The following is a 27,454-nucleotide window of genomic DNA, read 5'->3' as shown; positions in this document are numbered from 1 at the left end:
CTCTCTTTTATACACACTTGATGGTCACACCAGTCACCTGGCCCACCTCCCTGACGTCAGATACACGTCAGTCAATCTTCTGTGTGTCTTGCAGGTGACAAATAAAAAAAAACTGTTTGGTCCAAGTGATAAGTTTCTCAGCGTTTGTACAACCTTGACATCTGAACCGTCTATTCTTAAATAGGCAAAATTAATAGTTGCTTAAGTGTATCAATAACATGACTGTGATTCATGGTTATCCTACATATTATTTACGATGATTTTGGTCTAATGAACAAACAGTCACTCTGAGATTTTGATACAAATTCCCATGTACACCGGCGAGACTCGAGCAGCTGGACCTCTTCTCATGCTCGCACCCAGTAACTACTAAGACAATCTCATCCATTTTTCGAACTCCAGGGTATCTTTCGGTCTGTGTCTAATCTATTTACTATTTCAGATAAGTGTGTGTCTGTGTGTGTGTGTAATAATAATAATAATAATAATAATAATAATAATAGTAATAATAATAATAATAATAATAATAATAATAATAATAATAATAATAATAATAATAATAATAAACGGTTTATTAATAGAGTTGCAGCTGGTGGCTGAATATATACAAACTTACATGTGATTTTGACATAATAATATACATTCAATACATTTACAGGGCTGTACAGTACATAAATCAGGAGCTGTTTATTATTTGAACAATAGATGGGATGGTGCTATTCTTATATCTATCGGTGCGGGCTATTATGGGCTGAATTTTGTTGTAGTGGCGGACTGCGCGAGGTGGGCGGGGGGCTGCAGGTGGCAGGAGGTGGCGATGACGACGATGGTGCAGTAGTCCACTGCCAAACACTGCTAGTGCGTGGTGGTGGAGGTCTCTGAGAGATGGCATTTCCAGGGTGGGGAGAGCGTTGTTGTAGCCGGAGTAGTCTGTGCCGAGCATGATTCTGCAGGCCCTTTTCTGTACCTTCTCTAGCTGACGTTGTTGGGTAGAGTTGAGAGAAGACGACCTGGCTGGTGACGCATACGTTAATTTGGGGAGTATAAATGCGTTGTAGATGGTCCTCAGCTCTGGCGTGGGTGCCCCAACTGACCTGAGTCGTCGTAGAAAAGTCGGTACGAGGCTGCCTTGATAGTGTTGTTTACATGGGCCTTCCAGTCCAGTTTGTGGTCTATAGTTACACCCAGGAGTTTGTCAGATTGCACTAACTGGAGAGGATGGGCACCCACTGTAACTGCTGGAGCTTGCACTGGAGTGGTGGCGGTATTGAAGTGCATGACTACGGTTTTGGTGTGTGTGTGTGTGTGTGTGTGTTTTGAGGGCGTACATATATGTGTTTGTGTATATTTGTACGTACGTTTGTGATTTAGTGTGTTAAAGTGTGTTTGTTAAGAGGAGGGAGAAAATTAGGCTCCACGAACCAAACAGAAGATACGAACGCTGTGTGGAGCACGGCGGGTGCCACGAAGCTCTGCCACGTCAACTGGACAAACGGCTACCACACTGCTGACGTCATGAACATGATTGCGTGAATGCATTTTTATTTACTTACTTACGTCATTAGAAATATTACAGCAAAGGAATTACCGTGTCAGGGTACCTCCAGATGATAGGCCTGCCTCTTTCAGTACCCTCAGATTTGTGAAAGTTCTTCTGCCTGCACCGCCAAATTAAAATATTTAAAGTGAACATGTAGCCCGCAGGAAGACTAGTGTGATATCTGAAGAGCTACACGCTATACAAGAATCTCTGGATGATCAGTAACAGACCAGCACAGTACCCATGCTTTCAACTGTGGGGCATCTGGGGGTTGGCCTGACCACTGTGGCTGCGTAGTGCAGACGGAAATGCAAACCCACAGATTTGACAATAAGTGCACTGATGGAATTACACTGGTACCTTTTAATAATGATAAACAGCTGATGTGGTATTACACACAAGCTTCCACCCTGGCACTTACCCATTTCCTAGGTTGCAGCTGGAGCAGGGAGGACAGCAAGCTCAAGGGACAACTGTAAGGAGACAAAATACGGGACCCCGATCCAGGATTTAAATGTGTTGTGTTCCAGACTCATCAAAACAGTAGGAAAATCTAGGTCATTCGCTTAAAAATTCCAGCCTCTCATAAAAATTCTCAGGTATTATGCTTACCACTACGTTAAAAGTCATTAATGTGCGATTCTTACCACGGCATATAAACCTACGTGTAGAAACAAAATATCATCAATAATACGTAAATTAGGTCATAGTGAAAACATTCAGAGAAGGAGAAACAAATGTCTGTTGGAGGTTTGGGAAAATAAATCTTCCATACATGTCAAATTGTCAAACATGTTTGGACCTGGTGATCTATAACACTGCCCTGCATAGTTTTTGAGGTTTGTGTATTATTAAGCTTTTCTGGGTGTATTTTGCACGCTGATCTCAAAAATGTTATCCATTTTGCTCAATCAGGTTAGAATTTTGTGCTATAGCATTTTAAGCGGAGATTCAGGTAAAATATTGGCATTTTTCGCTCAAAATGGGGTTCTCATATTCGTTCATTAAAAAAATCATCCGAGACATTGGCAAGCCTCACAGAAAAGATTTCGGTCAGTTTTAATGCCCTTACGATGCATTTAAATACACCCACGTGCTCGCCGGCCATTTAAATGTCCGCCGTGACGCAAAGGAAAAGAGTATATGTCCGTGCTTTTTTACATATGTTTTTTCACAATTAAATTTCTTTTTCATCTGGTGGTACATGGCATGTTTCCTCTGTCTGTGGGATAGTCGAGCAGACAAGCAGCACTACATGCAATGTGACTGGCCTGCAAGAAGTGGACTTACTCCAGGTTCTCACAATGTTGTTGCCCATGCTCTGGTGAATCCTCAGAACATTCTTCTTCCGCCACTGCACATCAAGCTCGGTCTGTTCAAAAACTTTGAAAAGGCACTGGACAAAAAAAGCCAGGCTTTCAATTTTCTGAAAGAAAAATTTCCAAAAGTCAGTGAGGCAAAGCTGAATGCAGGAATTTTTGATGGCCCTCAGATCAGAGAGCTTTTCAAAGATCCCAAGTTTGATTGCAGCATGGATGTAAATGAGAAGAAAGCCTGGCATGCCTTTAAGTCTATTGTCTCCAATTTTCTTGGCAACTACAGAAGTCCAGAGTATGAACGAGTTGTTGAGGACCTACTTCTGAGCTACAAAGTTCTTGGTGCACGCATGTCCATCAAGATGCACTTCCTCAGCTCCCACTTGGACTACTTTCCAGAGAACTGTGGTGATGTGAGTGAGGAACAAGGAGAACGCTTCCATCAAGATATCCGTGTAATGGAGGAGCGGTACCAGGGTCGCTGGGATATCAACATGCTCGCCGACTACTGTTGGTGTCTGAAACGGGACGCCCCAGACACCAACCACCAAAGAAATTCTCTGCGACAGCCATTTATGCATGTCTAACTGTAAAGGCATCTATGTAGTTGACATATTTTGGTCCTATGTGTTGTGGTTACATTTCTTATGATATATTTTGCATAAAAGTTTTGACATCATATTTAAGAATTTCGATTTTTTCCTAATTCCCATAGCATAAAAATCTGACCTGATTGGGCAAAATGAATGGCATTTTTGGAATTAGCACGCAAAATACATAAAGAATCAGCTAAGAAATCCCGCACCTCATGAATTTTTTTTTTCAAATGCAGCCCAGTGTAATGGCAGCCATACAGATGACCTGAGGAGGCTAGGATGACCAGGTATTAGTCCGCAGTTATCTTTGTTAGGAATATTTGGTTTTTGAGGGGAGGTAGAGTGAGGAATGTGTCACAGGCTAGGTAGAGTGAGGAATGTGTCACATCGAGGTAGAGTGAGGGGCACCTACTACAAAGTTGCTAAGCTTGTTCCACTCGTCCACCACCCTATTTGTGAACCAGTTCCTTCCTATCTCCCTCCTAAACCTAAACTTATCCAACTTAAATCCGTTGCTCCGAGTCCTATCCTGCTCGGATATTATAAGAACTTTATCTATGTCACCTTTATTGATTCCTTTCACCCACTTAAATACTTCTATCGTATCTCCCCGCACTGTTCGTCTGTCTAGGGACTGCAAGTCTAGAAAGGTGTTAACGATCCTGGTGTGAATCTCAAAACGAAATGAAAGACTGGAGAGAAATATGATGATGATGATGATGATGATGATGATGATGATAAGGAAGAGGGGGAGGAGGAGAAGGAGGAGGAGGAGGAACTAATGGTTGAAAACTAAAGAAGCAATGATTAACACCGCAATGACATATGACACTCTGGCACGGGGAGATAGATTAAGAGAGAATTGTAGTCAGTGGCTGAGTGATGGTGGGTGATGCTTTTCATATAACTGTAGTGTGGGTGTGTCTCACGGGTACAGCTACTGAAGTACTATATATCGAGTTGAAGTTCCTTGTCGTAACACCCACTTATAACAGTACATTTAAATAGCATACGAAAATATATTAGCGTTGTGTGTGTGTGTGGGTGTGTGTGTGTGTGGTGTTGAATGTAGAACAAATTTGCTAGTGGGGGAGCAAGGCTGAGAAAATCAAATCGAATTATATTTCTGCTGCATTTATTAACTCTTCATCATTTACATAGGCAGGTTAATACTGATAGAGACTGCGAGAAGAAATACAGATGGAAGTGATAAGCAAAGAAGATACAGAGTCGCTGAATTAATTCCTAGGAAGGTGTACATCAGGTTAATAAATCTAACTAATCTCGACGAGGGCGGCCAGAGCTCCGGTGAAGGCAGCGTTGTAGTCGCAGGCCACCTCGTTGTGCTGGTAGTCCTCGCGGTTGTCCTCGTACGCTCCGCTCTAGAGTAAGATAAAATACGGACAATTTTACGTATACGCTAGAAACACAGTAGAACAGTATTTAAAAAGAAGCAAAAAGTCGTGCCCTCGAGCACGGTGGATTGAATGGCCTCGCTTGGAGCTGAAGAGGGTCACAAATAAAACCAAAATAGTTAACCAACTGAAAGACTCGTTCACGAATGAAGAGGAGGATTAAAACAATTAGGCCAGATATTGTTATTTAACTTTGTGGAGATAATAAGTTATATTAATTGAAATAACACTGAGAAATGCTGAGAAAACTCGGAGGTTCATGAAACAGGATGAAAAGTCTCCCAGTACGGCGTACAGCTATCTGGGAAAATCCTGTACTGTACATATCTGCCAAACTCTTAAATCTTGTTTGATTTAACACAGTAAGTTACTGGTACTAACCTGGGCTGGTCCTCCGACGAGGGCACCGTAGAGGACGTGGGGGTTAGGACCGGGGTTGCCGAGGGCACCAGAGCAGTCTGCTGGAGGGTTCGGGCAGGAGCTGACGAATAGACGAATAGAAATTATACGTAAGCTTCTTACGTGTTTCTCGTGACTCATGTGATATAAATATTTAATGACTGTCAATATGAGAATAATTATTGTGTTATTAGTTTCTTAATTAACATTGCAAAAAATATTAAATTAAAAAAAATCCTGTTTTCTGTTTTAAGGAAGAAAGGCTTCTTTGAGTTCTTTGAAAAAATATGAAATCGAATGTTGAATACTTATTGTTAAAGGAAGATTACTCAATTAAAAGGCAGTTTTTAGCTATAATGTTAATTGCCATATGATTAACAACGTAGTTATTTAGTTTGCATTATATGATATTGTAATTTTTTTTAAACTGAGTCAGCGCACCTTGGAGTGATACCAACTCTCACACCGTTGGCACCTGAGAATAAAATTCCTCTTTGAATATACATAAGGGGACGCAAAAAATATTAATTAATTACAATAATGTCGAAGCTCCGAAGCAGATTAGTATATATAATATTAAACATAACAAAAAACAGATGTAGTACAATATTTTCTTAATATAAAAATGGATTATCACCAATTTTGCTCGATATTCTAGAGGAACAATTTAATGCCCAACAACAAACAACACTGTTTATCAAAGAACACCGCCACTTATACTGATTATCACTGACGTGAAAATTCTTTGAGTTGATAACTCTCCCTTTAGAATTACTTGAAATTGAAAATACCTTAAAATGTATACAATTCATTAACAGTTCTGCATGTGTCAACATTCACTAAATACAGAGATAGAAAAGTGGGATCAAAAAATGTTAATCTAAAGAGACCGCATGTTGAATATAGGCGAAAATGCTGGCGGTTTTTATTTAATTTACTTTTTTTATTTACTTATTTTTTTGTATTTTTTTTTTTTTTACCTGGAGCGGTGGTGGGGCCTCTCAGGGGGGTCCTCGCCGAAGCCCACCACGAACGACCTGTGGTAACGGGAGTTGGCGCCCAGCAGTTGACCAATCTGTTCCCTCGCCCACTTCTGGTTGGCTTCTGTGTCCATGCCGTTCTTGGCGGCCTGAAAGAGTCAAAATAAAATACTAAATTCAGTGACAATATATTTTTCTTACGTTACGTAGAGGACTGTATCGTCATGGAAAATTGTCATTCGTTTACTCACACGCTAGTTGAGGAGACAAAAAGTCAAAAGACCGATTGAGTGACTCGCATTTCCTACCACTTAAACCCTCATAAGAGATGATTCAATCATGAACTACAAATGAAAGATTACAGTAGATTGCTTGATGAGTAATTCAATGTCTCTAAGGTATTTTAACTCACATATAGAGAGATGAAAGCAACGTTAGCAGCATGACGGTTGGAGCCCCAGTCATCAAGGTAGACCAGACCCTCTGGAGTGTACAGAGCACCGTTCTTCAGCCAATCCAGATAGGTCTTCAGGGGGTCAGAATAGTCACTGGAGCCGTCCAGCGTCCAGAAGAGTGACTGTGGTGGTGAACGACTCATGATAGTAGATAAGAAGTTGAGTGTGGCCCGACAAGAACAATTACCTTACAAACCTCCACCTCACTCTATACCCAAGAAATAGTTTCAAATAACGCTACGTTTTCACAGATATTATTACTGTATTCATTTATATCACATAATCATTTTTCAATTACAAATTCTAAAATGACTGGGAGCACATACATGAATATATTTGCTAAGAAAAATGTCATGTATGAGTTAACTTCATATTATTCTCACTAAACCATTTAGAATTAACTTACAAAGACTCCAGGCCTCTTGTCGTCCCAAGAGAACTGTTTAACTTCTCCTGACCCAAGATCGAACTCGTCCCAGTGGCCACGGGCGCGGGTGAGGTATTCGTCGTCGCCTGTTGCTCGTGCCAGCCACAGAGCCGCCCAGCAAAGTTCGTCACCGTATCCACTCCACGAGCTGAGAGGAAATTTTACAGTCACTCAGGTGCTGAGATTAAGTGACGATAATGGCTACTGATACTCGTGATCCAGAGGGTGATACTGGCAATTCTTTCATTCTGCTAATAATTAATTTTGTTACCAAGCTGCTGGTGTTGTTAGGTCTCCATAGAGTAACAGAGATAACATACTGCCTTAAATTGATACCTGAGCTTTCCCTTTTGTTGTGGAGGATAAGCCAAATGACAGAAAAGCACTTGAAGGTATCCATATACCTCGCTTTTGAAAACCCATAAAGGAAGAGAATATGTCTCTGCAATGACATTCTGCTGTGTATGTTATTCAGATAGTGTATAAATAGCAAAGTGACAAACAAGGAAACAGCGGAATATTTTTAGTTCAGATATATTTGGACTAATGGAATGTGATGATGATTATTGAGTAAGTTAAGAGAGAATGTGGAAAGTCGTGTAATGGAGGGGGGGGGGGACTATGAGGGGTGAGTTTTTCGGAAGGTGCAAAACTGAGAAGTGAGTTTTTCGAGGACAGCGACGTATCTCTAGTTTTTATTCCAATAATTTATTCCGTCTGTGAAGGCTTAGTAACTGGAGGGAATACGAGGACGAGTAAACAAATAATAAAAGAAGGAATCTTTTCCGGGAATTTAAAGAATCTTGGAAGTTTAATCTTTTACATAATTATACTGTACGTGTACGAGATTTTAGTGTAAGATGAATAATTCACGCCAAGAAATACTAAAGTCGAAGGGTGACGCCCAAACGTTGACATGTGTTCACCATAGTACACGATCTATCACTAATGTTCATAACACGTAACACATGTTTACCACAGTACACATACTCGCCACAGTACACATGTTTACTACAGTGTATATATTTTTCAGAGTTGACGCATTCCCCACAGTACACATATTTACCAAAGTCTACACATTCACCAGAGTACACAAGGTCAACACGTACTGGTAGTAGCTGGTGGCGTCGGTGATGGATTTGTCGTAGGTGAGACGGAATTTGTCGCCGAAGTCGTAGAGTTCCTTGGCCACGTCTAACATCTCCGAAGAGTAGGTTGGGTTATCTTCCTGAGGAGGTGAGTAACGAAGGTAATGTAACTATCATATATATATATATATATATATACACTAGTGGTGTGTGTGTGTGTGTATGTTATTTTAATCCTCTTAAATGATGATTTTATTTATTATTATTATCATTATTATTATTATTATTATTATTATTATTATTATTATTATTATTATTATAGTTGTAGTAGTAGTAAGTGTAAAGCTGAATATTAAAGAAAACAGACACTTTCCATCAACTACAGTAAGAGAGAGGGTAGTGCCAAGCTATGGTGAGAATATCTGCGGTACAACGCTGAAGAGGAAAGGAAAGTAAACGATGAGAAAAGGAAACAGTAGGTACTGTACGTAAGTAGGTAGGGAAGTGGCTCGCAGGTCGTGAAAAGAGGTGACTCGTGTCATAAGACAATGGTAGTTCGCTGTGATGTGAAGGCAGGAGTGTTTCATTACACCTGGTGAGTAGGGGTAATAACAAGAACAGGAAACTATACAACGTGAACATGAGACACAACACATGACAACAGGAACATAAAAAACTACAGGTGGGTCTGCCAGAGCGTCAGGCACAGGCCTCATATGCAGTAGATGGAACAGAAAACTGGGACACTAGAAGCATCATTCTTTACCGAGAAAACCATGGATGCAGCGGCGAGGGCAGCTGCTGTCTCAGCAGCTAACTCAGTTCCTGCAGGGAGACACAAACTCCTCAGTTATGTTCATCATCTTAATACCAGACACACTTTTGACACTCTTGCCACTATGTTCATTATCACTTTCAGATGACATGTTATATTTTAAAGGTATAAAAGTGAAACTCGCAGGTCCCATAAAAGACCTTTTGGAGGCAGTCAATATCAAGACTATCTACAGTGTAGATAGCAATTGTAGATTCTCCACCAATACCCATCAGCGCCTCGACTTACTAACCTGGGTGAGCGTCATCAATCTTATAGGAAGGTCGCTTCATGGTCATGTCCTCAGGTCGTCCCCAGTAAGCGTGGTCTATTCCGCCATTACCCACCTGAAATAATCCATTAGTTTTTATTGTCCAGTTAAATGGATCGTGTTACATTTCGTCTATACTGTATTCTCTTAGGTTAAAAATTTACGACTACTTACATACTAACTTTTCCTTTTTCAAATATTTCGGAGTCTCACCAATTAGTTGTTTCGCAAGATTCGTACAAGATCTATCACAACCTCAGCTTACATTTATTTACTTGGCTTTCTGATTGACATATTATAAGTGTTCAAATGAGCGCTATATACCTCCAGTCTTTACCAACTCTCTCATCCCTTCCCATTTATTTCCATATATAGCGATTGCAAAGTGCCATCTTTCACTGAATATACAAAACAACTGACCTGGCCGTAGAATTCGTCTTTGGCAGTGTGAGCCTTGAGGAAGTAGTCGGTGGCCCACTTGAGCGCTGCCTTACCGTACTCCATCTGACCTGTGGAAGACACGCCAGGGTCAGCAGTCTCTCACAACACTATCCCTGGAGCACACTAGGCTGTCATTCTGCCATTGTTTTTAATATTCTTCCTCTCTACTAACTCGTTACAAAAGAAACTCAACATATTTATTAATTTTAAGTCTTGATTTGGAAAAAAACAAAAATATTCCATTGTCCATTTAATTGTTATTTTATATATGTTTTTTATTTCCTCGAGATAATACGTACACAGTTCGCCTTCGCTACTAACTACACTTTAATCATAGTATGGTAGGTCGGTCCTCACTACTACAAAGATTATTAGGATAAACATTTTGCTACTGGTAAAGGCACAATAAGACTCACCGGCAGTTTCGTGTCCGTCGGCGAAATCTATGAGGCCCCAAGCCAAGACGGTAGCGGTGTAGGCCATGGGAAATCCGAACTTGACGTGGTCACCAGCTGTACCAGGAGAAAAGCCAATTATAAGAAACTATTTAACTATTTATAGGACATGCTCCAGAATATTTCAATTTTAATCTCTCTCTCTCTCTCTCTCTCTCTCTCTCTCTCTCTCTCTCCTTACCGTCGTAGTAGCCGCCAGTAAGGTCTTCGCCATTGTCGGAGCCGTCGTCCAGAGCAGAGTCGCCTCGCCAAGTGACGCGCTGATCTACAGGCAGAGGACCTGACCGCTGGGCCTCGTAGAACACGTACGACATACACAGTACCTGAGGGTGAAAGTTGAGAGACTTGGGGTGAGAAGGAAAGAGGGAGAGTTAAGGGAGTTGGCGTGAGAAAAAAGGGGCGAGAAATGAGGCGAAAAGTGAAGTAAAAGTGACAGGAATAAGTAAAGGGGCAAGAAGAGGAACACAAAGAGTAAAGAACGAGGAAAAGTAAATAAACGGTGCTGTAAGATAAAAATAATTCTGGATTCTTTCCAAATAAATGTAGAGAACGTTCTCGAAATTCAAAAGCAAAAAACAACTGCCATACGAGATCTGTTTATCACCATGAGATTTTGTTATCACAGTTTTCTTTTGTTTGTAAAATTATGAGATGGTGGGACACTGACCTGGCTGTAGTCAAAGGGCTTCATACCCGTTTCATCACAAGGGTTCCCCATGGGTGCGGGTGTTGTGAAAGACGCATCTGTGGGTAACAGGGAAGAGGCGGGTATTATTACGTCAATTTTCCCGTCCATAATCACTCGTGCATTATAGAACTGTTTTTTATTTAGTCTTTTTATTCTACATCTTACCGTACATACCCATGATGTTAGCAGGTTTTTCCTTCTATGAGAGCTAGTTACTACACTTTCCCCTGGGCTGTGTAAACACGTGTAGGAGGACAGTGCACATGAGGCAATACTTACCGCATATCTCCATACCGTTCAGCACTTCATTGATGACGAGAGGCATCACACCGGAGTAGTGCACCTGGATGGTTAATTTGATCTCGTCTCCTGCTTTCACATTGACGTTGTTGCCGTTGAGCGTGAAGTGCTCGTCGTCTTCCTTGGTCACCTGCCCCTCGTAGTACTGTCGACAACAAACATCACGCCATAATTATTGTGTGACATTAAATCATGGCAGCAATATTTTTCAAGTGGACCGGTTGTTTTACACTCTAAATAATTTGTGCCATCTATCACATAAAGAAAAATTATACAAATATGACGACTACTTAAATTTAAACAGCTGTACTTGGTGTCGTCTACAGAAGGCCCTGACCAAACCCCAGAGCCCCCCTCCCCACCCCCCTCCTCTATACATACCTACAAATCTAGAGAAATAATTCAACAAAGTCTTGGTGTGTAAACGATACATTTGGTTATTTAAAAAAGGTATACAGTAGCCGTATAACAGAAACACATTAACGGTGAACGAATAGTGAAGCTAGAATACAAAACTTGTGTATTTCTTGGTAATTTTTTTTAATTACAATGTTAAAATCATCTTCCATAATAATAGTAACAGAATTCATTTTAGAATTAAGAGTAAGAACGACTGATGGAACGAGAATTTGGTAATATAAAACTCAAGAATTCATAAAGTAAAAAATAAAGCTACTAAAGATTCATTGAGTATGTAATAATATCCTCACACTTACAAGAGCTGATTTACTTAGAACAGAGGGTAAACACTGCACTAATTAGCAATTTTGATGCGTTATAAACTAAAAATACGTTTATATAACCTTTTCTCACAAGACGTTTTCACTAATCTTCCAACACACACACACACACACACACATGGTAGAGTTCGTTTATCCCGGTCGCTCTAACATGCGTTGCACTCCATGTTTGAATTTAAGCAATGTGTTAGATTTACCAAGTCATTGCTTGAAGAAACATACATTAAATCCATCTACTAAGGTTAGTCACACACAGACTGTTTTAGATGTTCTCAGATAATCACACAGCAACACACGCAGACTGAGAGTAATTAACGTGTATATCAGTAACAACCTAAGACATGATGACTTACATCGACTAGATCCACAGGAGTGCTGAAGGTCAGCTTCAGAGTGAGACCGTTAATGTCTACGGGAGCCTTGGCAGTAAACTCGGCCTGGTAGTTGCCCTGCCACTTGTTGACCACCACCATGTTCTCACACTGCGCCTCCGCCCCTGCATCACCAAGGTACATACACCTTAGATCAGACGTACTCATACCGCATTAATCAGGCAAAAGGACAATAGTTTGTCATAAGTCTTTATTTGTAAACCATAAGAATTGATAATCAATTTCAAATTATTGCTTTCGTTTTGGAGTACTGTTTTTTGCATTGTTTTATCCATTTCTTAAGCGTGTATAAGTAGTTTGTTTTGAGTTGCTTGTACATGTAAATACCTGACTGGAGGAGGGTGAGGGCTAGAGCCCCCAGCAGGCAAGTCTTCACCAGGACGCCAGTCATGTCTGCAGCAGAAGAGACTGTGGTGTGGGAGGAAGGTGCCCGCCCTATTATATACACACACACACCTGGTGGTTACGTGACCTCTCTTATCTAACGTCACACCTGATTCACTCTTCTTTTTCCCAAGTAAATTACGTGCGTCATATAAAGTATATATATATTTTCTATGACGCACGTAACCTACAGGCAACCTGTACAATACCTATGGAAATTTTCCGTTTCACGTTATGTATGGGTTAGGTTATTCAGTTAATACATGTGAAAATTTATTAAACTTCCACTGAACCTAACATCACCTCACCTAAACTATGAACAACATACACAACACGAAAGAATAATACAAGGAGACTTCAATTAGGGTTTCCTGTTTTAGGGGTTTCTTAGCATCCAGGGATCCTGGGACAAACCAGGATATTTCCCTGGATCCCGGGATTTCCCGCATCAGGTGATATTTGTACTAACTAATACTATATGCTAACCCTATACTTCATTAGTGTAGTATCTGTAGATTATTTGATAGGCAATTGATTTGATAAATCATATTACACTGAAGCAAAGTTCTCTTTATTAACTTGCATATTGGTGTAAAAATAGGTACATAATATGATTAAACAAGCAAAATTTTAATTAATATCATTCCGTTAGCCATAAAAGAAACTCACAGACATTTGGAATGGCATTCAAAGTTAGCTATTATAAAAAATAAGAATTCTATATTTAATGCCATTTGGAAGCCACATTCTACAAAAACCTAAAGTGAACACTTGAATGACCTGTGAAAAAAATAATACTGTAGCATAAAATCATTTGTGCACACGAGCCACACAGTCACGCACACATCAAAAGTTGTTCATGAAATAACTCTTCAAGAAGCGCAAACAGTCAATCTTATTCTGTTAGCAGCAAAAGAAACTCAGTGATATTTGGAATGACATTCAAAGTTAGCCATTATAAAATAAAAAATATTCTATGCCATTTGGAAGCCCTATTCTACAAAAAAAATTAAAGAGAACACTTGAATGACCCGCGAAAAAAAAGGAATAGAATCATTTACACACACATAGCCATGCACAAACTAATAGTTGTTCATGAAATAACTCCTCAAGAAGCACAAACAGTCAATACTGCGGTCAGTGAGCCTTGTTCTTAGTTTTGTAATAAATAGGCCAGCAGCTGAAAATGCCCTTTCGGTTTCAACTGAAGTTGGTGGTACTGAGATGAGGGCCTGGAATAGTTTCTCTAAATTATGTGTTCTCTCTCCTGTTGCCTCAAACACATCGAACTCTTTCCTAATATGTTTGCATTCATACACCTTTCTACTTTTACTCTGAACCTGTTCTATTGCTGCCTTGAGTTTAACTGTGAGTGTCATTTGTTCTTCTACACACATTTCTTTATTATCCTTAGCTGGTGGCTGCCAATGCGTTTTTGTATTTTACATGGTGCAAATCAGAGATAAGGAGTAACAATAAGAATCCCGGGATTTGAACCAAATTCCAAGGAAAAAAAAACATAACCACTTACACCCGGGATCCCGAGATCCCGGGAAGGAAACCCTAACTTCAATAGTCTGTACAAAAAATATAAGCAAATCTTAAATACATGTACAGTAATTAGTAATAACCGAGTCAATATCTATCAGGCAGGAGTCACTCTTATTGGCTTTAGTGACGACTTCATCACCTACTGCAGCAGAAAAAAATGTCAGGTTAAAGATAGGACAACATAAGGTAATCCAAATACTGTTATTGAGGAATTAATAAATTAATACAGAATAACTTCAAAATATTGATCGGTTTATCATTCTTATTGTATCAAAAGTTCTGGGGTGTGAGAGAGAGCAGTGGATGTTCAGGTGGAAGGAGATCCTCGTGTTTATAATATGCTGTAGTTACCAGTCAGATTTTAGGGACTCCCACTCAACTGATACGAACTTGTTACTGTATCTTTATCCCCTCAGTACACTATGATTCAATTTATCACCCATCGTAACAGACACTGGCTCATCCACTACAAAATTCACTTTCTCTCCTCTCTGTCTCCATTAAGTCTAGCATTTATTTTTGCATATCTTCCTTCTCTACTTAGTTTCATCCTTTTATTTACATTAATGTTTATTAACTTATTATTAACACCGTCCCAACTTTGTTTTAATAAAATTTACTATTCTTTTTAATCTAGGTCGCTGTTTACACTTAATACCTATTTCTCAGTTTTACATATATTCAGTACCTACATAAGACTCTCCTTACCTCCCTTGGATTTTATACATTCCCTTCATGTGAACACAGGAGTCTCCTATCATGGAGTGACAGGATCAGCAGGTGATAGTGTGACGTAAGGGATATGATGCCAGGGATTGACATTGTGGCTTTGGAGAAAAACTTACATATGCGGCAAAAAACAGCATCAGCAGTATCGGCTCTTCTTAGACACCCTACAGTACATCCACACGCACGCTCATAGCATAGGACCCCAACCACTAAGGAGGCCCCTAGTCCCGACCGTTATAATAATAATAATAATAATAATGATAAACGGTTTATTAATAGAGTTGCAGCCGGTGGCTGAAAATATACAGACTTACATTTGATTTAGACATAATGATATAATATGCATTGAATACATTTACAGGGCTGTACAGTACATAAATCAGGAGTTGTTTATTATTTTAACAATAGATGGGATGGTGCTGTTCTTATATCTATCGGTGCGGGCTCTTATGGGCTGAATTTTGTTGTAGTGGCGGACTGCGCGAGTTGGTTGGGGGGCTGCAGGTGGCAGGAGGTGGCGATGACGAGGGTGGTGCAGTAGTCCACTGCCAAACCTTTCCAGTGCTTGGTGGTGGAGGTCACTGAGGGATGGCATTTCCAGGGTGGAGAGAGCGTTGGTGTAGTCGGAGTATTCTGCGCCGAGCATGATTCTGCAGGCCCTTTTCTGTTCCTTCTCTAGCTGACGCAGCAGCGCCTCAGGATATTCTGTACGTTGTAATGTTTGGCCACTCTCCCGGGCCGCGTTCATTTTAATAAAATGGCGTTTAATAACCAGAGAAATTAATTAATAATAATTCACGATAATTTGGGTGAAAAAAGCGATTATTTTATTTTCAGAAAGGTCCCCAAATTTTATTACAGCGCCACCTGTAACTGATTGAGTGTACTACTCAGAAAGAACGTATAATAGAACGTATTGGGTAAACTAAAAAAATATATATAAGGGTTGATGACCTGCGGTGGTAAGGAAACACAGAATGCAGCAGGAGTTTCTCTTACGTTTCTGCGTTGTGCCTTTCTCTGAGAGAATAATACAAAACAACTAATTATATAACTGAAAGGCAAGTGACAAAGGTGAAGGAGGTTCAGTGGAAGGGTAAAGAGTGGATGGAAGGGAGTTGTAGCACTTCAGGTAAGTTAGCGGTAGAGATGTTTAAAGAAGGGTGAAGGTCCAAAGATTAGAACGGCTGCAACTGCCTAGCTTATACTATAGAAGGACAACAAGGGGTGATTTAATTGAAGTTTATAAACATCTCAGAAGGCACTCCTCAGTTGAGTGTCCATACCTGGAGCTGGTGCACGCCCGCCCCACAAGGGATCACAGCTCAAGGCTGATGAAGCCAATAGGCCAGAAATTTGAGGGCAAACTTTTTCGGAGTGAGAATTGAATATTCTTGGAACAATCTGCCGGACAGTGTTGTAACGGCAAGAGCTTGAGCTCTTTCAAGACCTTACTGGACTATCACTGACGCAGGCACAGATACATTCAGGAGCCAGTACATGCCCAGTACTTGCCAACAGTGGGTAACAGAGACGTGACCAACCGCCCAAGCGGCTAACGAGCCGATCAGTGTCGAAGAGGATAAAAGTAAAATGTAAAATCTAAAGTCTTTGAGGCGACGCCACCCTCTTCCCTGCGCTGACCATCAGTGACCCGGCGAGTTTGGCACAGCGCCTACAATTTTAAATTACTGTGTAGCGTTGTTCTTCTTTGCAGACAGCAATTATGCATTCTATTGTCGCTGCTGTCGCGGTCAGAAACATACAAAGTAAACAGTGCTGACGACATACCTACGTCACAATGGCGACAGTGTCGCCATCCCATTTTGAGGAAACCAACTATAATAAATACCAAATGTCGCCAACTGCGCCGCGCCAAACGCTTCGAGTATTAGATATTTTTTCTTCGCACCGGTGTTGCCAAACCCGCGGTTTACCCGCCCAATTGGGCTAATTTTAAACTGCTTGCAGCGGACGATAAAATTGTGCCGCTACTTGCCTACCTTTGAAAACGGAAACACCGGCACCACTAATTTCCCAGCAGTATTTATGAATGAATATTGATTTTTTTCTGGATTGGTAGTAAAGGAAAGCACATGACTTTGCTATTTTTTCCTCTTCATTTATCGGCTCACAATCATCGGATAATTTTAAATTTTAAATGAAATAAGATCTATAGCAGCTGGTCAGACAGACAGGCACCAGGCAGGGCGCGGAAGTTGACGGATGGTCAATCTGTCGGCTTCCTGTTTGATTAAAAGGGGATATGTTTCCATTCCATTTTTTTTTATTTAGTGACTATTTAGTGCATAAGTGCCTGAAAAAGAAAAAAAATATATTTACTATTTTCAAGAAACAAACTGGTAAAAATGAGGCTCTGATTTATTTTATGCGGTGTTTTTATCCGGCAATCTGGTAAAAAAGGCAATTTCATTTCCTTCAGTAATTTTATAAGAAAAATAGTGTTACTTTATCATATGGAAAGATAAGTCAGCGTTCATTCTCTGTATTGCGTTTTTTCTCTTACTAAACCCTGTTACTAGTCCACAGAATTAAATTTAAATTCCCTACAATGACGATAATATTTTGTATTAACTGAAATAGGAGCGTGAAGCGGCAGGCTATAAAAGTCATAATTTTGGGGCTATATTGTTTAAGGTCTTTGCCGCACCTTTTGAGTGCTATCCACCGCGGTTTGGTAACACAATGTTTTGGTACCCCTGCAAAACTGCCCTCAAAGCCTCAGGCTCAGTGAGTCAGTGCGAAGTTGACAAGTAGACAGAGTGGTCGTCTGCTTTGAGTGAAAAAAACTGTGTCAGAAAAAGAACGCTAGAACAAAGTTCCTGCTCAGAGTAAAAGTAAGTATTTTTTTAATCTACTTACGTTTTACAATATAACTGTCTACAGAATACAGGAAATGCTGTCCCAGACACTCAAATTTAATTTTTCCGGCGGCATACCCCCGGGTCGCCCAAGAGCTTGCAATTTAGGGGAGAGTTTGAAGGGTGGAGGGGCCCCAAAAGAGTGTCGGCTTAGGGACCCCAAAAGGCTAGGGCCAGCCCTGACCATCAGTCACTTACCTTGTAGTCGCCGCTGCAATACTTTATTTTACACATTTTCTTCATAATAATTTTCAAAGCTGCTGCAATATTCTTGACACAACATCGACAACTAATTATTGTTACCGTTATCCTCTTCGCCACTGATTGGCTCGTTAGCCGCTTGGGCGGTCGGTTACGTCTCGTACTGCTGGTAGTACTGGGAATGTAGTGGCTCTAGGTCCAAGAGCCAACACTGGCAGATACATCCTAGAGTCTAGGATGTATCTGCCAGTGTTGGTCAAGCCTGGATTTGAAACACTTTACGCTCGATGCCGTCACAACACTACAGTATCTGGGAGATTATTCCAAGAGTTTACAATTCTCCCTATAAAAAAAAATGACCCCACAATTTTCTGGACGTGTGGCTTCTTTTACCTTGGTATCGATGAGAAATGGGGAATTTAGGTCCGATTTGGGGAATTTTCACTGCGAACCAAATTTTTCTTTATTACATAAATTTCCTTACACTGAGTGAAAATGTTCTGTACAAAGATCCCACACTCTTCCCCTTAATGAGATTTACTTGAGCTAAAGTTATTGCAGTTATTGCACATAACCCTCATGGTTTGCAAAGTAAGGTCTTGAAGCTTTTCAGTAGCGTTGTTGGAACTTTTTGATTGAGTGTGAATCAAATTTGTGACCTATTTCCCTTTAAAAATACATTGTTTAAACACTCGAGTCATTAATGCCATAACGATGATGAAAAGTGAGGCTTTTATTGCACCATTAGTTCACTTCCTGGAATCATAGAAGCTAAAAAAATTAAATAGATATGGAATGGAGACTACTTAGAAGTTAGGAACACTGAGCTCGATATAGATAAGAATATTGACACAGATTTTGGTAAACAATTAAGGAAATTAAAAAAAAGTGATCGAACACATGTTTCCTCTGTTGTCATGTTTCATATAATGTATATTTTTCCTTCCACATTAAAGTGCTGCTGCTGAAAGAATGTTTTAACAGTAAACATGAGAACAAAACAATTTCATTGTCAACAAAAACATTAGTTGGATTACTCTATTTTCAGCGCTACTTAAAAATACGACTTTTCTTTCAAATTCCCAATTGACAAAACCTTTATTAGGCGTATGAGATCAGATATGTATGATGATACACAGTGATTCAGATTGAAATGTTTACGTAAAGAAAGTATCGACTGTATACCGGTATGTTATAGTAAAATATAATTAAATACTGAATGATGGTGTGTACTTAGGTGTAAGCAGCATATCCTTCACTTATAAATTTAATATACCTGTATATACATTTGTTATAGCAAAATGGTAAAAATAATACAATGAAAAGCTTTTTTTTTTGTCAGCAGCGTTGTGCTACGATTTGGGTGACCAAAACGTATTTTTTAAAGCATGAAGTCCATATAATAAATTAAAGGGAAACCACCTCGTGATGTTTTAGTGCTCCATGTTCCAGTCCCCATTATCCCTCCCCGGTAGAGGTTTACGAAGGCGCTAACACCAGATGGAAATGTGCGATTTGGTTTAAATTTTTGGTACACAGTATTAGCATGATATTAAACACAAAAATGGAAACGACAATGTATAGAACCTGACCTAACATACCCATAGGCTGTGTATATTAGGTCAGGTCATAGTGCAAGCACTAATCGGGTGGCCCTCTTTTGGACATTTTCAATTGACGGACTCTAGCTTATCACGGGGTCGGGAACCAGACGGGGTGATTACTCCAAACGGGGGAGCACCCTCACTCTTGAACGACCTTGTCATAAGACGTACTAGCTTCGTTGCTTGATGCACCTTCATCTGACAATGGCTCAGTTCATTGTTATCAGGGATGGCCCGATTAGGGGGGGGGGTGTTTCACCCCCAATGATTGGTCTCGAGTTGGTCAAGTTACCAGAAGCTGGTCACAATGATCTCAAAAATTCAGGGAGATGATGGTTATGTTGATGCCAGACGTAAGCTCGCTTGATAGGACTAGAAGAAATAGGTAAATTGAAGAAGAGAAAATCCTTCAGAAGCAGCGTAAAGTAATTGTGATGTTAGACATAGCCCACACACTAGCTAGACAAGGTTTATCATATTGAATGAAAATGAAGTTGACTCTAATTTTGAACAGATTGTTTAATTTCTTGGTTGGCATGATACTACAATGAAAGCGTGGCTTACTGAGAGAGATGCCAGAGCTTATCACACTACTTCTATGAGCAGGAATTGTCAAGAAGAAAATGTATCATTGCTCGGTGAAAGTGTTCAGGACAAAATTGCTGAAGAGGTAAATGATGCTGGGATGATTGTAATAATAGCAGATACAGCCCCAGATATTACGCATCTGGATCAGCTAACTGTAGGATGTTGGCAAGTACTGGGCATGCACTGGCTCCTGAATGTGTCTGAACCTTCTCCAGTTTTAGTCAAGTCTGGTCTTGAAAGAGCCTACACTTGGTGCCTTTACAACACACTGGCAGGTTGTTCCAAGAGTTCACAACTCTCATTCTGAAAAAAGTTTACCTTCACATTTTTCTGGACTTATGGCTCCTTCAACCTTGAGCTGTGGCCCCTTGTGGGGCGGGGGTCTGCCAGCTGCAGATATGGATAATCGACCGAGTAGCGTCCTTTGAGATATTTATACACCTTAATTACGTCACCCCTGGCCCGTCTGTAGTATAAGCTAAGGAGTTGCAGGCGCTCTAATCTCTCTGGATAACTGAGGTGCAGGCACCCAATCTGGTGGTCCTCCTTTTGGAACAGACGGGGTGACAGTACTCCAAGCGGGGAAACACCTCACTCTTGAATAGCGTTACAAGGGACAGACTGTCTAGCTATCTGAATGACCTTCGTATAAGACCATTCAGTTTAGTTGCTTGATTCACCTTCTCACAATGGCCTGAGAACATCAGTTCATTGCCAACATACGCACCCAGGTACTTTTCGCGTTCGGTTTCTATTACAGTAATGCAGTTTCTTCATCCCGTTGGGACATATACGCCTCCTTACCGTTGGTACGTCGCAGGTGCAACCTCAGTTACCTCATACACTTCGTGACATTGAATCTTAGCAGCCATTTCTTCGACAACCCTTGAAGTTCACAGATATCTTTCTGCAGCTCTTCACAGTCTGTTTAGTTCTTCATTTTCCTGAATAACTTGGCATCGTCCACAAATATATATATATATGGAGGAGTGTATTACTTCCAGCATGTCATTTATGAAACAAACAAGCAAACAACAACGACTAGTCACAGGTACACATGACGATTTCGTATCGTGAATCACCACACACTGCTTGCGATCATGCATTAAGTCGTCATGCTTCCAGTTTAATTCTCAGCCTTTCATAGGATATGCTGTTGAAAGCCTTGGCAAAATCTTGGTATATATTATCGTTATTGCCACCCTGTTCCAGAATTTGGGTCCAAACATCCAGTACCTTGTTTCGTAGTAGATGTTCCATCATGGCATCTCTTATAATGCTCTCAAGTACTTTGCATATTATGCTGGTCAGGCTATCTGATCTATAATTATTTGTGGAGTGACGATCACCCTTCTTGATTATAGGAGTCGCATAAGCCATTTTTCAATCACTGGGGACCTTTTGCTCATCCAGGCATTTACAGAACAGGATTTACAGGGGCTTAGCAAGCTCATTGCACAACTCTCTTAGCACTGGGATGCACCATGTCAGGGCCGGGACTCTTATGAACCCTTAGCTTTGACAGTTTATTTCTTATACCCTCTTCTGATAACACTATGTGGGTCAGCACTGTGTCAAACTGTCTGTCTTCAAACACAGGAAGATTGTTCGCATCCTCTTGTGAAAACCGATGAAAAAAAATTTGTTCAATGCCTCCGCCTTATCCTGGTCAGAATCTGCATAACTACCCTCTTCAAGCCTCAGGTCCGATATGCCTAGTTGCGTTTTTAATTTCGACTTTGCATCGCGATAAAAAGCCTTTGGGTTTGGCTTGACCTCGCTAGCAATTTGCCTCTGGAACTCTTTTTCAGCCATTCTACACTCTGACTTTGCTTGGTTCCTGGATCTAGCATACATTCTCCTGTCTTGCTCATCATTTGTCCTAACCCACGTATCTAAATCCTGAGTTTTCTCAACTTTGCCAACCGCCGCATGGTTCATGTGTAGTGGTCGCCTTTGCATTCCTGGAGGCACTGGGTTTGGTCTTAGGTATATTTGTCAATCGAATGGTTTATTTAACTGGCTATGATATTCAGCATAGCATCTGCGTTCTTATTCCTTAGTAATTCAGGCTAGTTTATACTCCTCTCCTCCCTCATCCCATCGTAATTTCCTAAGTAATATTTGAACCTGGACCTGGTTTTGTCATGAACCAAGTAACAGTTAAATCTGAAGGACAACGTTATGTGGTGACGTGCCAACTGAGGCTGGGTGTTCCAGATTTTTTTTTATGGGATTAGCTCACCGGGGCACACAGATCAGTGACCCGCATCAGGGTCTGGGGACGAAAATATAATAATAATAATAAAGGACCATAATTAAATAAAAAAAAAGAAATCAATACCTGTAGTGAGAAACTATATATATGTATGTTGTGTTGTCAAAGTAAGAGAAACAATTGAGACCCTGCAATTGTGTGTAAATGAGGCATTAAGTCAGATCAGCATTCTGGGACTTGGTCACAATTTTCGTGATGTCATATGGCAGCAGGGTCTACCATTAGACAACATATTATGCTTCCAATATATTCCCAGGCTGCCTACTCCCCTCCTCGTTACTTATGATGAGGTCCAGTGGTTTGGGTGTTTGTTCCCCTCTGTAGTGAGTCGGATCTTTAACCTGTTGGAAAAGAAAATTGTCTCAAGAGTTTCTACGAAATGAGAGGCTGGATTATTTAGGTAATTTGGCGTGGATTCATTTCTCCCTTCTATTTTTTTTATTCTTTTGGTGCAATAGGTTATGAAACTTATTCTATGTATAAATGATGAAAATCATAGTTAGAATCAAATCACGTATGGGTTTTGATCCATTTCCAATTTCTTTCAAGTAGCATTGGTTAATAAGTAGACTATGTTCTTCCGTGCTGTCTGGATGAATACGAAGATCTCCAACTTCCTCCTCCGTGTCAGCCCTATAGCACACATTTACTGTCAGATATGTGAGTAATAAGAGTCGAGTGTAAATAGGGCTGCTTCAATTTCCTTCATTCTTATGTTCTTACGTAATGTCGGCTGCAATGCCGTACTTACAGTAATAGTGATTCGGTTTTATTGAGGATACAAATCTGCATCTCAAAGGAGTCACATTCCTTATCAACACAAATTGTGACTTAATTAATTTTGTACTATAGGTCTATGGTTGGAGCTACTCACATGACGTTAGGTCACTGTCAAATTTACTTAATCTCTTCGCCACTGATTGGCTTGCTAGCCGCTTGGGCAGTCAGTCACATTGCTGACAAGTAATGACTCCGTGAAAGTTTGCCCTGAGTTTTCTGAACTTCGGGCTTCTTCAACCTTAAGCTGCGACTCCTAGTGGGGTGGGCATCTGCCTGCTCCAGGTATGAAAACTCAACCAATTAGTGCTTTCTGAAATGTTTACAAACTTCAATTAAGTCACCCCTTGCCTGCCTATAGTATAAGCCAGGCAAGTGCAGGTGTTCTAATCTCTCTGGGTACCTGAGGTGCCGTAGTGCAGGCACCAGTCTGGTGCCCCTCCTTTTAACATTTTCAATCGACTGACAGTCCCTAGCATATTTTGGGAGCAAACAAAATGACGGTATACTCCAAACAGGGAAGCACGTCACTTTTGTAGTGTTACGAGGGACCGACTGTTAAGCATCTGATCGCCCTTCTTATAAAAACTACTTGTATTGTTGTTTGATTCACCTTCTTTTCACAATGGTCCCAGAACTTCAGTCCCAAACCTTCAGGAGAACTGTAGTAAAGAAATTTACCTGGAGAGACAAATGCATAAGGTGCAGAAGATATTTGATTAGAAGCAAGAGGTTAAGAAATTATGAAATGTAGAGATTGTTAAGGAGTGAGTACAAAAATGAATTATTTCTTGACTGTACACTATACGTACAAGTTTAAATGAAAGGTAGGAGGATTTAAAAGGTTACCCATCAGTAAAGTAAAGATGAGTTATGCAGCGAGTAGATTATATATTCAGAAAAGAGGATCGTATTTTGAACAGGCTAGAAAAGTGAGCAAGTACCTGACAGAGATTTAAGGCAGCTTATACATACTGACCTATATGTAAGATGGGGCAAGGTTTTTCACACGCTGGTCAAAAGATACGCGAGTGAATACAGTGTAATATAGTATATGGACATTACTGTAAAGAAAAACCTACAAATATCTGGTCATTACAAAGAAATAAATTTTTTAGGCAGCAATTAGAGAAAAATCAACTCGGAATGAGAGCTGTGATTTTACAGTGACCTGCCGTTTGTGGCTCATTGCTTCAGGCATTTTGAGGAGACCTTTTAAGTGAAACTTAGCATGACTGAGAGGGGTGCCAGTATAGAGAATCCTGCAGTGGGGAAGGATAGGGCAGGAGACTGCATGGGTCCTGTAGGCATATGTGCTGTACACTTGCACACATTGTTTTGCCTCTACTGTATTAATACTTTTGCTTCTTCTTTCCTCAGCCCTCCGTGTACTCACTTCACTATGGATATGGTTGATTATTCTTTACAAGTTAGTTTTTTTTATCAGATGTAAGAGGTTGTGTGGCTGTGTCCTCAGGACCCACACCTGCTAATTCCCAGTGACCAGATGCATCAATCACACAATCTCTTATCAGGTGCAACTTGTGCATACCGAGTACTAAATACCATAGTATCATTTGTTTTAGGGTTATTTATAGCCTTCAATAATATATACAAGTTTTCAGTGGCATACTGAACTATACATAAAAGTTAATGTTCTTCCATTCATAAATATTAAATGTTGAAATTAGGTAAACAAAATTAATTTCTGGTAAAAGATCAAGTTCATAGATTTAATATATGTACCTACAATACTGTGTATTACAAGAAATATTATTTAGATAGGAAATGCAAGGAGATTAAAGATGATGACTGAAGGCATAATTATAGGGATATGTACAGAAGGACTAAACAAATGAACCAAGAAAAAGGAAATATGTAAATGGGGTGGGACTATTTGGGCAAGGGGGGACCTAATTGAGGTGTATATTTTGTATAAACATCTCAAAGGGCACTACTCGGTCGAATGTCCATACCTCGAGCTGGCGGGTGCTCGTCCCACAAGGGGTCACAGCTCAAGGTTAAAGAAATCGCAAGTCCAGAAAACTGTGAGGGCACACTTTTTCGGAGTGAGAATTGTGAACTCTTGGAACAACCTGCCAAAGAGTGTTGTGATGGCACCGAGTATGAGCTCTTTAAAGACCAAACTTGACCAACACTGGAGCAGGTTCAGATACATTCAGGAGCCAGTGCATGCCCAGTACTTTCCAACAGTGAATAAGAGACGTGACCGATCGCCCAAGCGGCTAACGAGCCGATCAGTGGTGAAGAGGATATATGTAAACAAAAAAAAAGGAAAAGTAAAAGCAGACAATAAGATCCTATTTGAAGCAGAAGTAGTAAAATAGACAGGAGCAGAGTATGACACAGAAGTTGAAGCAACTGTGAGCAAAATGGAAAATGATAAATCTTCTGGGTTTGTCAGCTTCCAGCAGAATTTATAACACAATTGGGCAAGAATGGGATAAAATGTTTGACTAAAATATGTAATTCTATATTCCTGTACTGTAGTGCACTTAAAAGGAGACCTTCCCAGTGATAAAATAAAATCAATATTTGCATTATTACCTATAAAGCCGGGAGCCTTACAGTCTACCCTGTTTAGAACAATGAGCTTTATAAGTCATGCCTGCAAAGTTTTATGATACATAATTTTAATTAAAATAAAGCTTAGAATATTAAGTGAATTATCTGAAGAGCAAAATGAGTTTAGAAAGGAAAAAGGATTTGGCAGGCAGGCAGGCAGAGAGGGAGGTGGTGTAAGGAAAAACAAATGAAGTATACTAAGGTTAGCAAAAACTTCAAGAGAAATATTTGAAATGTACAGAAAAAGAAAAAAGATACTTTGGTCATATAATTAGGGATGAGGGGATAATAACAGAAATATTAGTGGGCAAAGTTGAGGGTAGGAGGGCCAGAATGAAATTAAAACCTGGGTACCCAGAGAAACAAAACCTTAGGCAGAGAGATTTGGTAAAAACAGCCCAAACACATTTAGAGTGGAGGTCTGTGGTCGCCAACCCTCAGCTATGAACACAGTACAGGGGTACTCTGATTGATTGAAGGTGGCTTAAAAATAAAGACCAGTACTAATCTTCAAAATAGCCCTTGACAAAATTATCAAGAACAATGGAGGGATCCTACACAGGACACTGTTCTCCTTTCCTCAGCATGGCCACCTCTAGTGGGCATCCATTAGGTAAATAGGTAAGATAGTGCCATTATCAGAGCAATTTCAACCTCCAGCTTTTCCTACCATCATAGAGATTAAAGGGAGGTATCAGATATGTCCTTCTGATGTGATACTTCAGTGTAAGAGGATGTACCACTTAAGTCCCTCTGACTCAAGGAGTTAATTATTGACAGGATGGAGATGTTCAGTAACTAAAATGCTTGTGCATGATCTATATACTCCAGTCAGCTCCAAATGTCCAAGATAGCCACGATGATGGAATAATCAAAATGAAAACAAAATACGTTTAGTCAATCTTGATTTGCAAAAAGTACTGCAATAAACTTTTTTATACTCAATGAAATAATGATATATCCTTTGTAAAAACAGTACAGTAATTGCAAAAATTACAAGAAAAACACATTGCTTAACATACAGTCTCTCCTCGACTTACGACGGGGATCCGTCCCGACGACCAGGTTTTAAGTCGAAAAGGCGAAAATAATACATAGAAATTCTAAAATGGGTGTCTTTTTCTTCTCGGCACCATGGGAACTCTCACTTTTATGCTTGCCAGCCATTTTAAGGGGAATTACAAATGAAAATTTTGTCAGTACACAGCATGATCACTAACATCGGGCTCGAAAATACGTAATGTGAAAAATATTTTATACAACCATGGCCGTCGTATGTCCGGGTTGTTGTAAGTCGAATATGTCGTAAGTGGTTGAGACTGTATATCTAAATTTAGAGATTAAAACATAGTACAGTAATCATACTTCATGAACACACACTAACAAATTTAGAGACCCCCAGATTCACCTCAAGATATAAAACAATTGCTTGTACAGAATATAACTGGTGTATTGTCTCGTGTCAAAAAATAAAATAAAAAGTTTAGGAATATTAGAAAAATAAACAAATTCACTCACTACAAATGGTCATAGAAGAGAAGTACAGAAAGTCAGCAA

General features: G+C 40.0%; 1 protein-coding gene across 1 annotated transcript; it reads right to left on the bottom strand.

The window, feature by feature from the left end:
* Window positions 1-4,570: 4,570 nt before the first annotated feature.
* On the bottom strand, window positions 4,571-12,749 carry LOC121865164 (endoglucanase E-4-like). The gene is made up of 15 exons (XM_042364470.1): window positions 12,645-12,749; window positions 12,279-12,421; window positions 11,165-11,330; window positions 10,865-10,941; window positions 10,379-10,520; window positions 10,159-10,254; window positions 9,722-9,810; window positions 9,284-9,377; window positions 8,983-9,041; window positions 8,238-8,356; window positions 7,108-7,276; window positions 6,659-6,823; window positions 6,247-6,395; window positions 5,249-5,348; window positions 4,571-4,834 (listed from the first exon to the last, which is right to left on the bottom strand). Exons 1-15 carry the CDS (start codon window positions 12,706-12,708, stop codon window positions 4,727-4,729), a joined length of 1,740 nt encoding a protein of 579 aa, XP_042220404.1. The 5' UTR covers window positions 12,709-12,749; the 3' UTR covers window positions 4,571-4,726.
* Between the last annotated feature and the right edge of the window lie 14,705 nt (window positions 12,750-27,454).

This window comes from Homarus americanus, unplaced genomic scaffold (assembly GCF_018991925.1).
Source record: "Homarus americanus isolate GMGI-L3 unplaced genomic scaffold, GMGI_Hamer_2.0 scaffold37678, whole genome shotgun sequence".
Classification (NCBI taxonomy): domain Eukaryota; kingdom Metazoa; phylum Arthropoda; class Malacostraca; order Decapoda; family Nephropidae; genus Homarus; species Homarus americanus.
Note: the sequence above shows the minus strand (reverse complement) of the source record. Positions and strands in the feature narration are given on the sequence as shown.

Excerpts from the sequence above, each read along its gene's own strand:
- LOC121865164 (XM_042364470.1), bottom strand. The coding sequence starts at position 12,708 with ATGACTGGCGTCCTGGTGAAGACTTGCCTGCTGGGGGCTCTAGCCCTC. Across the intron at positions 10,255-10,378 it reads TACTGGCGGCTACTACGACG|CTGGTGACCACGTCAAGTTC; the intron begins GTAAGGAGAGAG and ends CTCCTGGTACAG. Across the intron at positions 9,042-9,283 it reads GATTGATGACGCTCACCCAG|GAACTGAGTTAGCTGCTGAG; the intron begins GTTAGTAAGTCG and ends GTCTCCCTGCAG.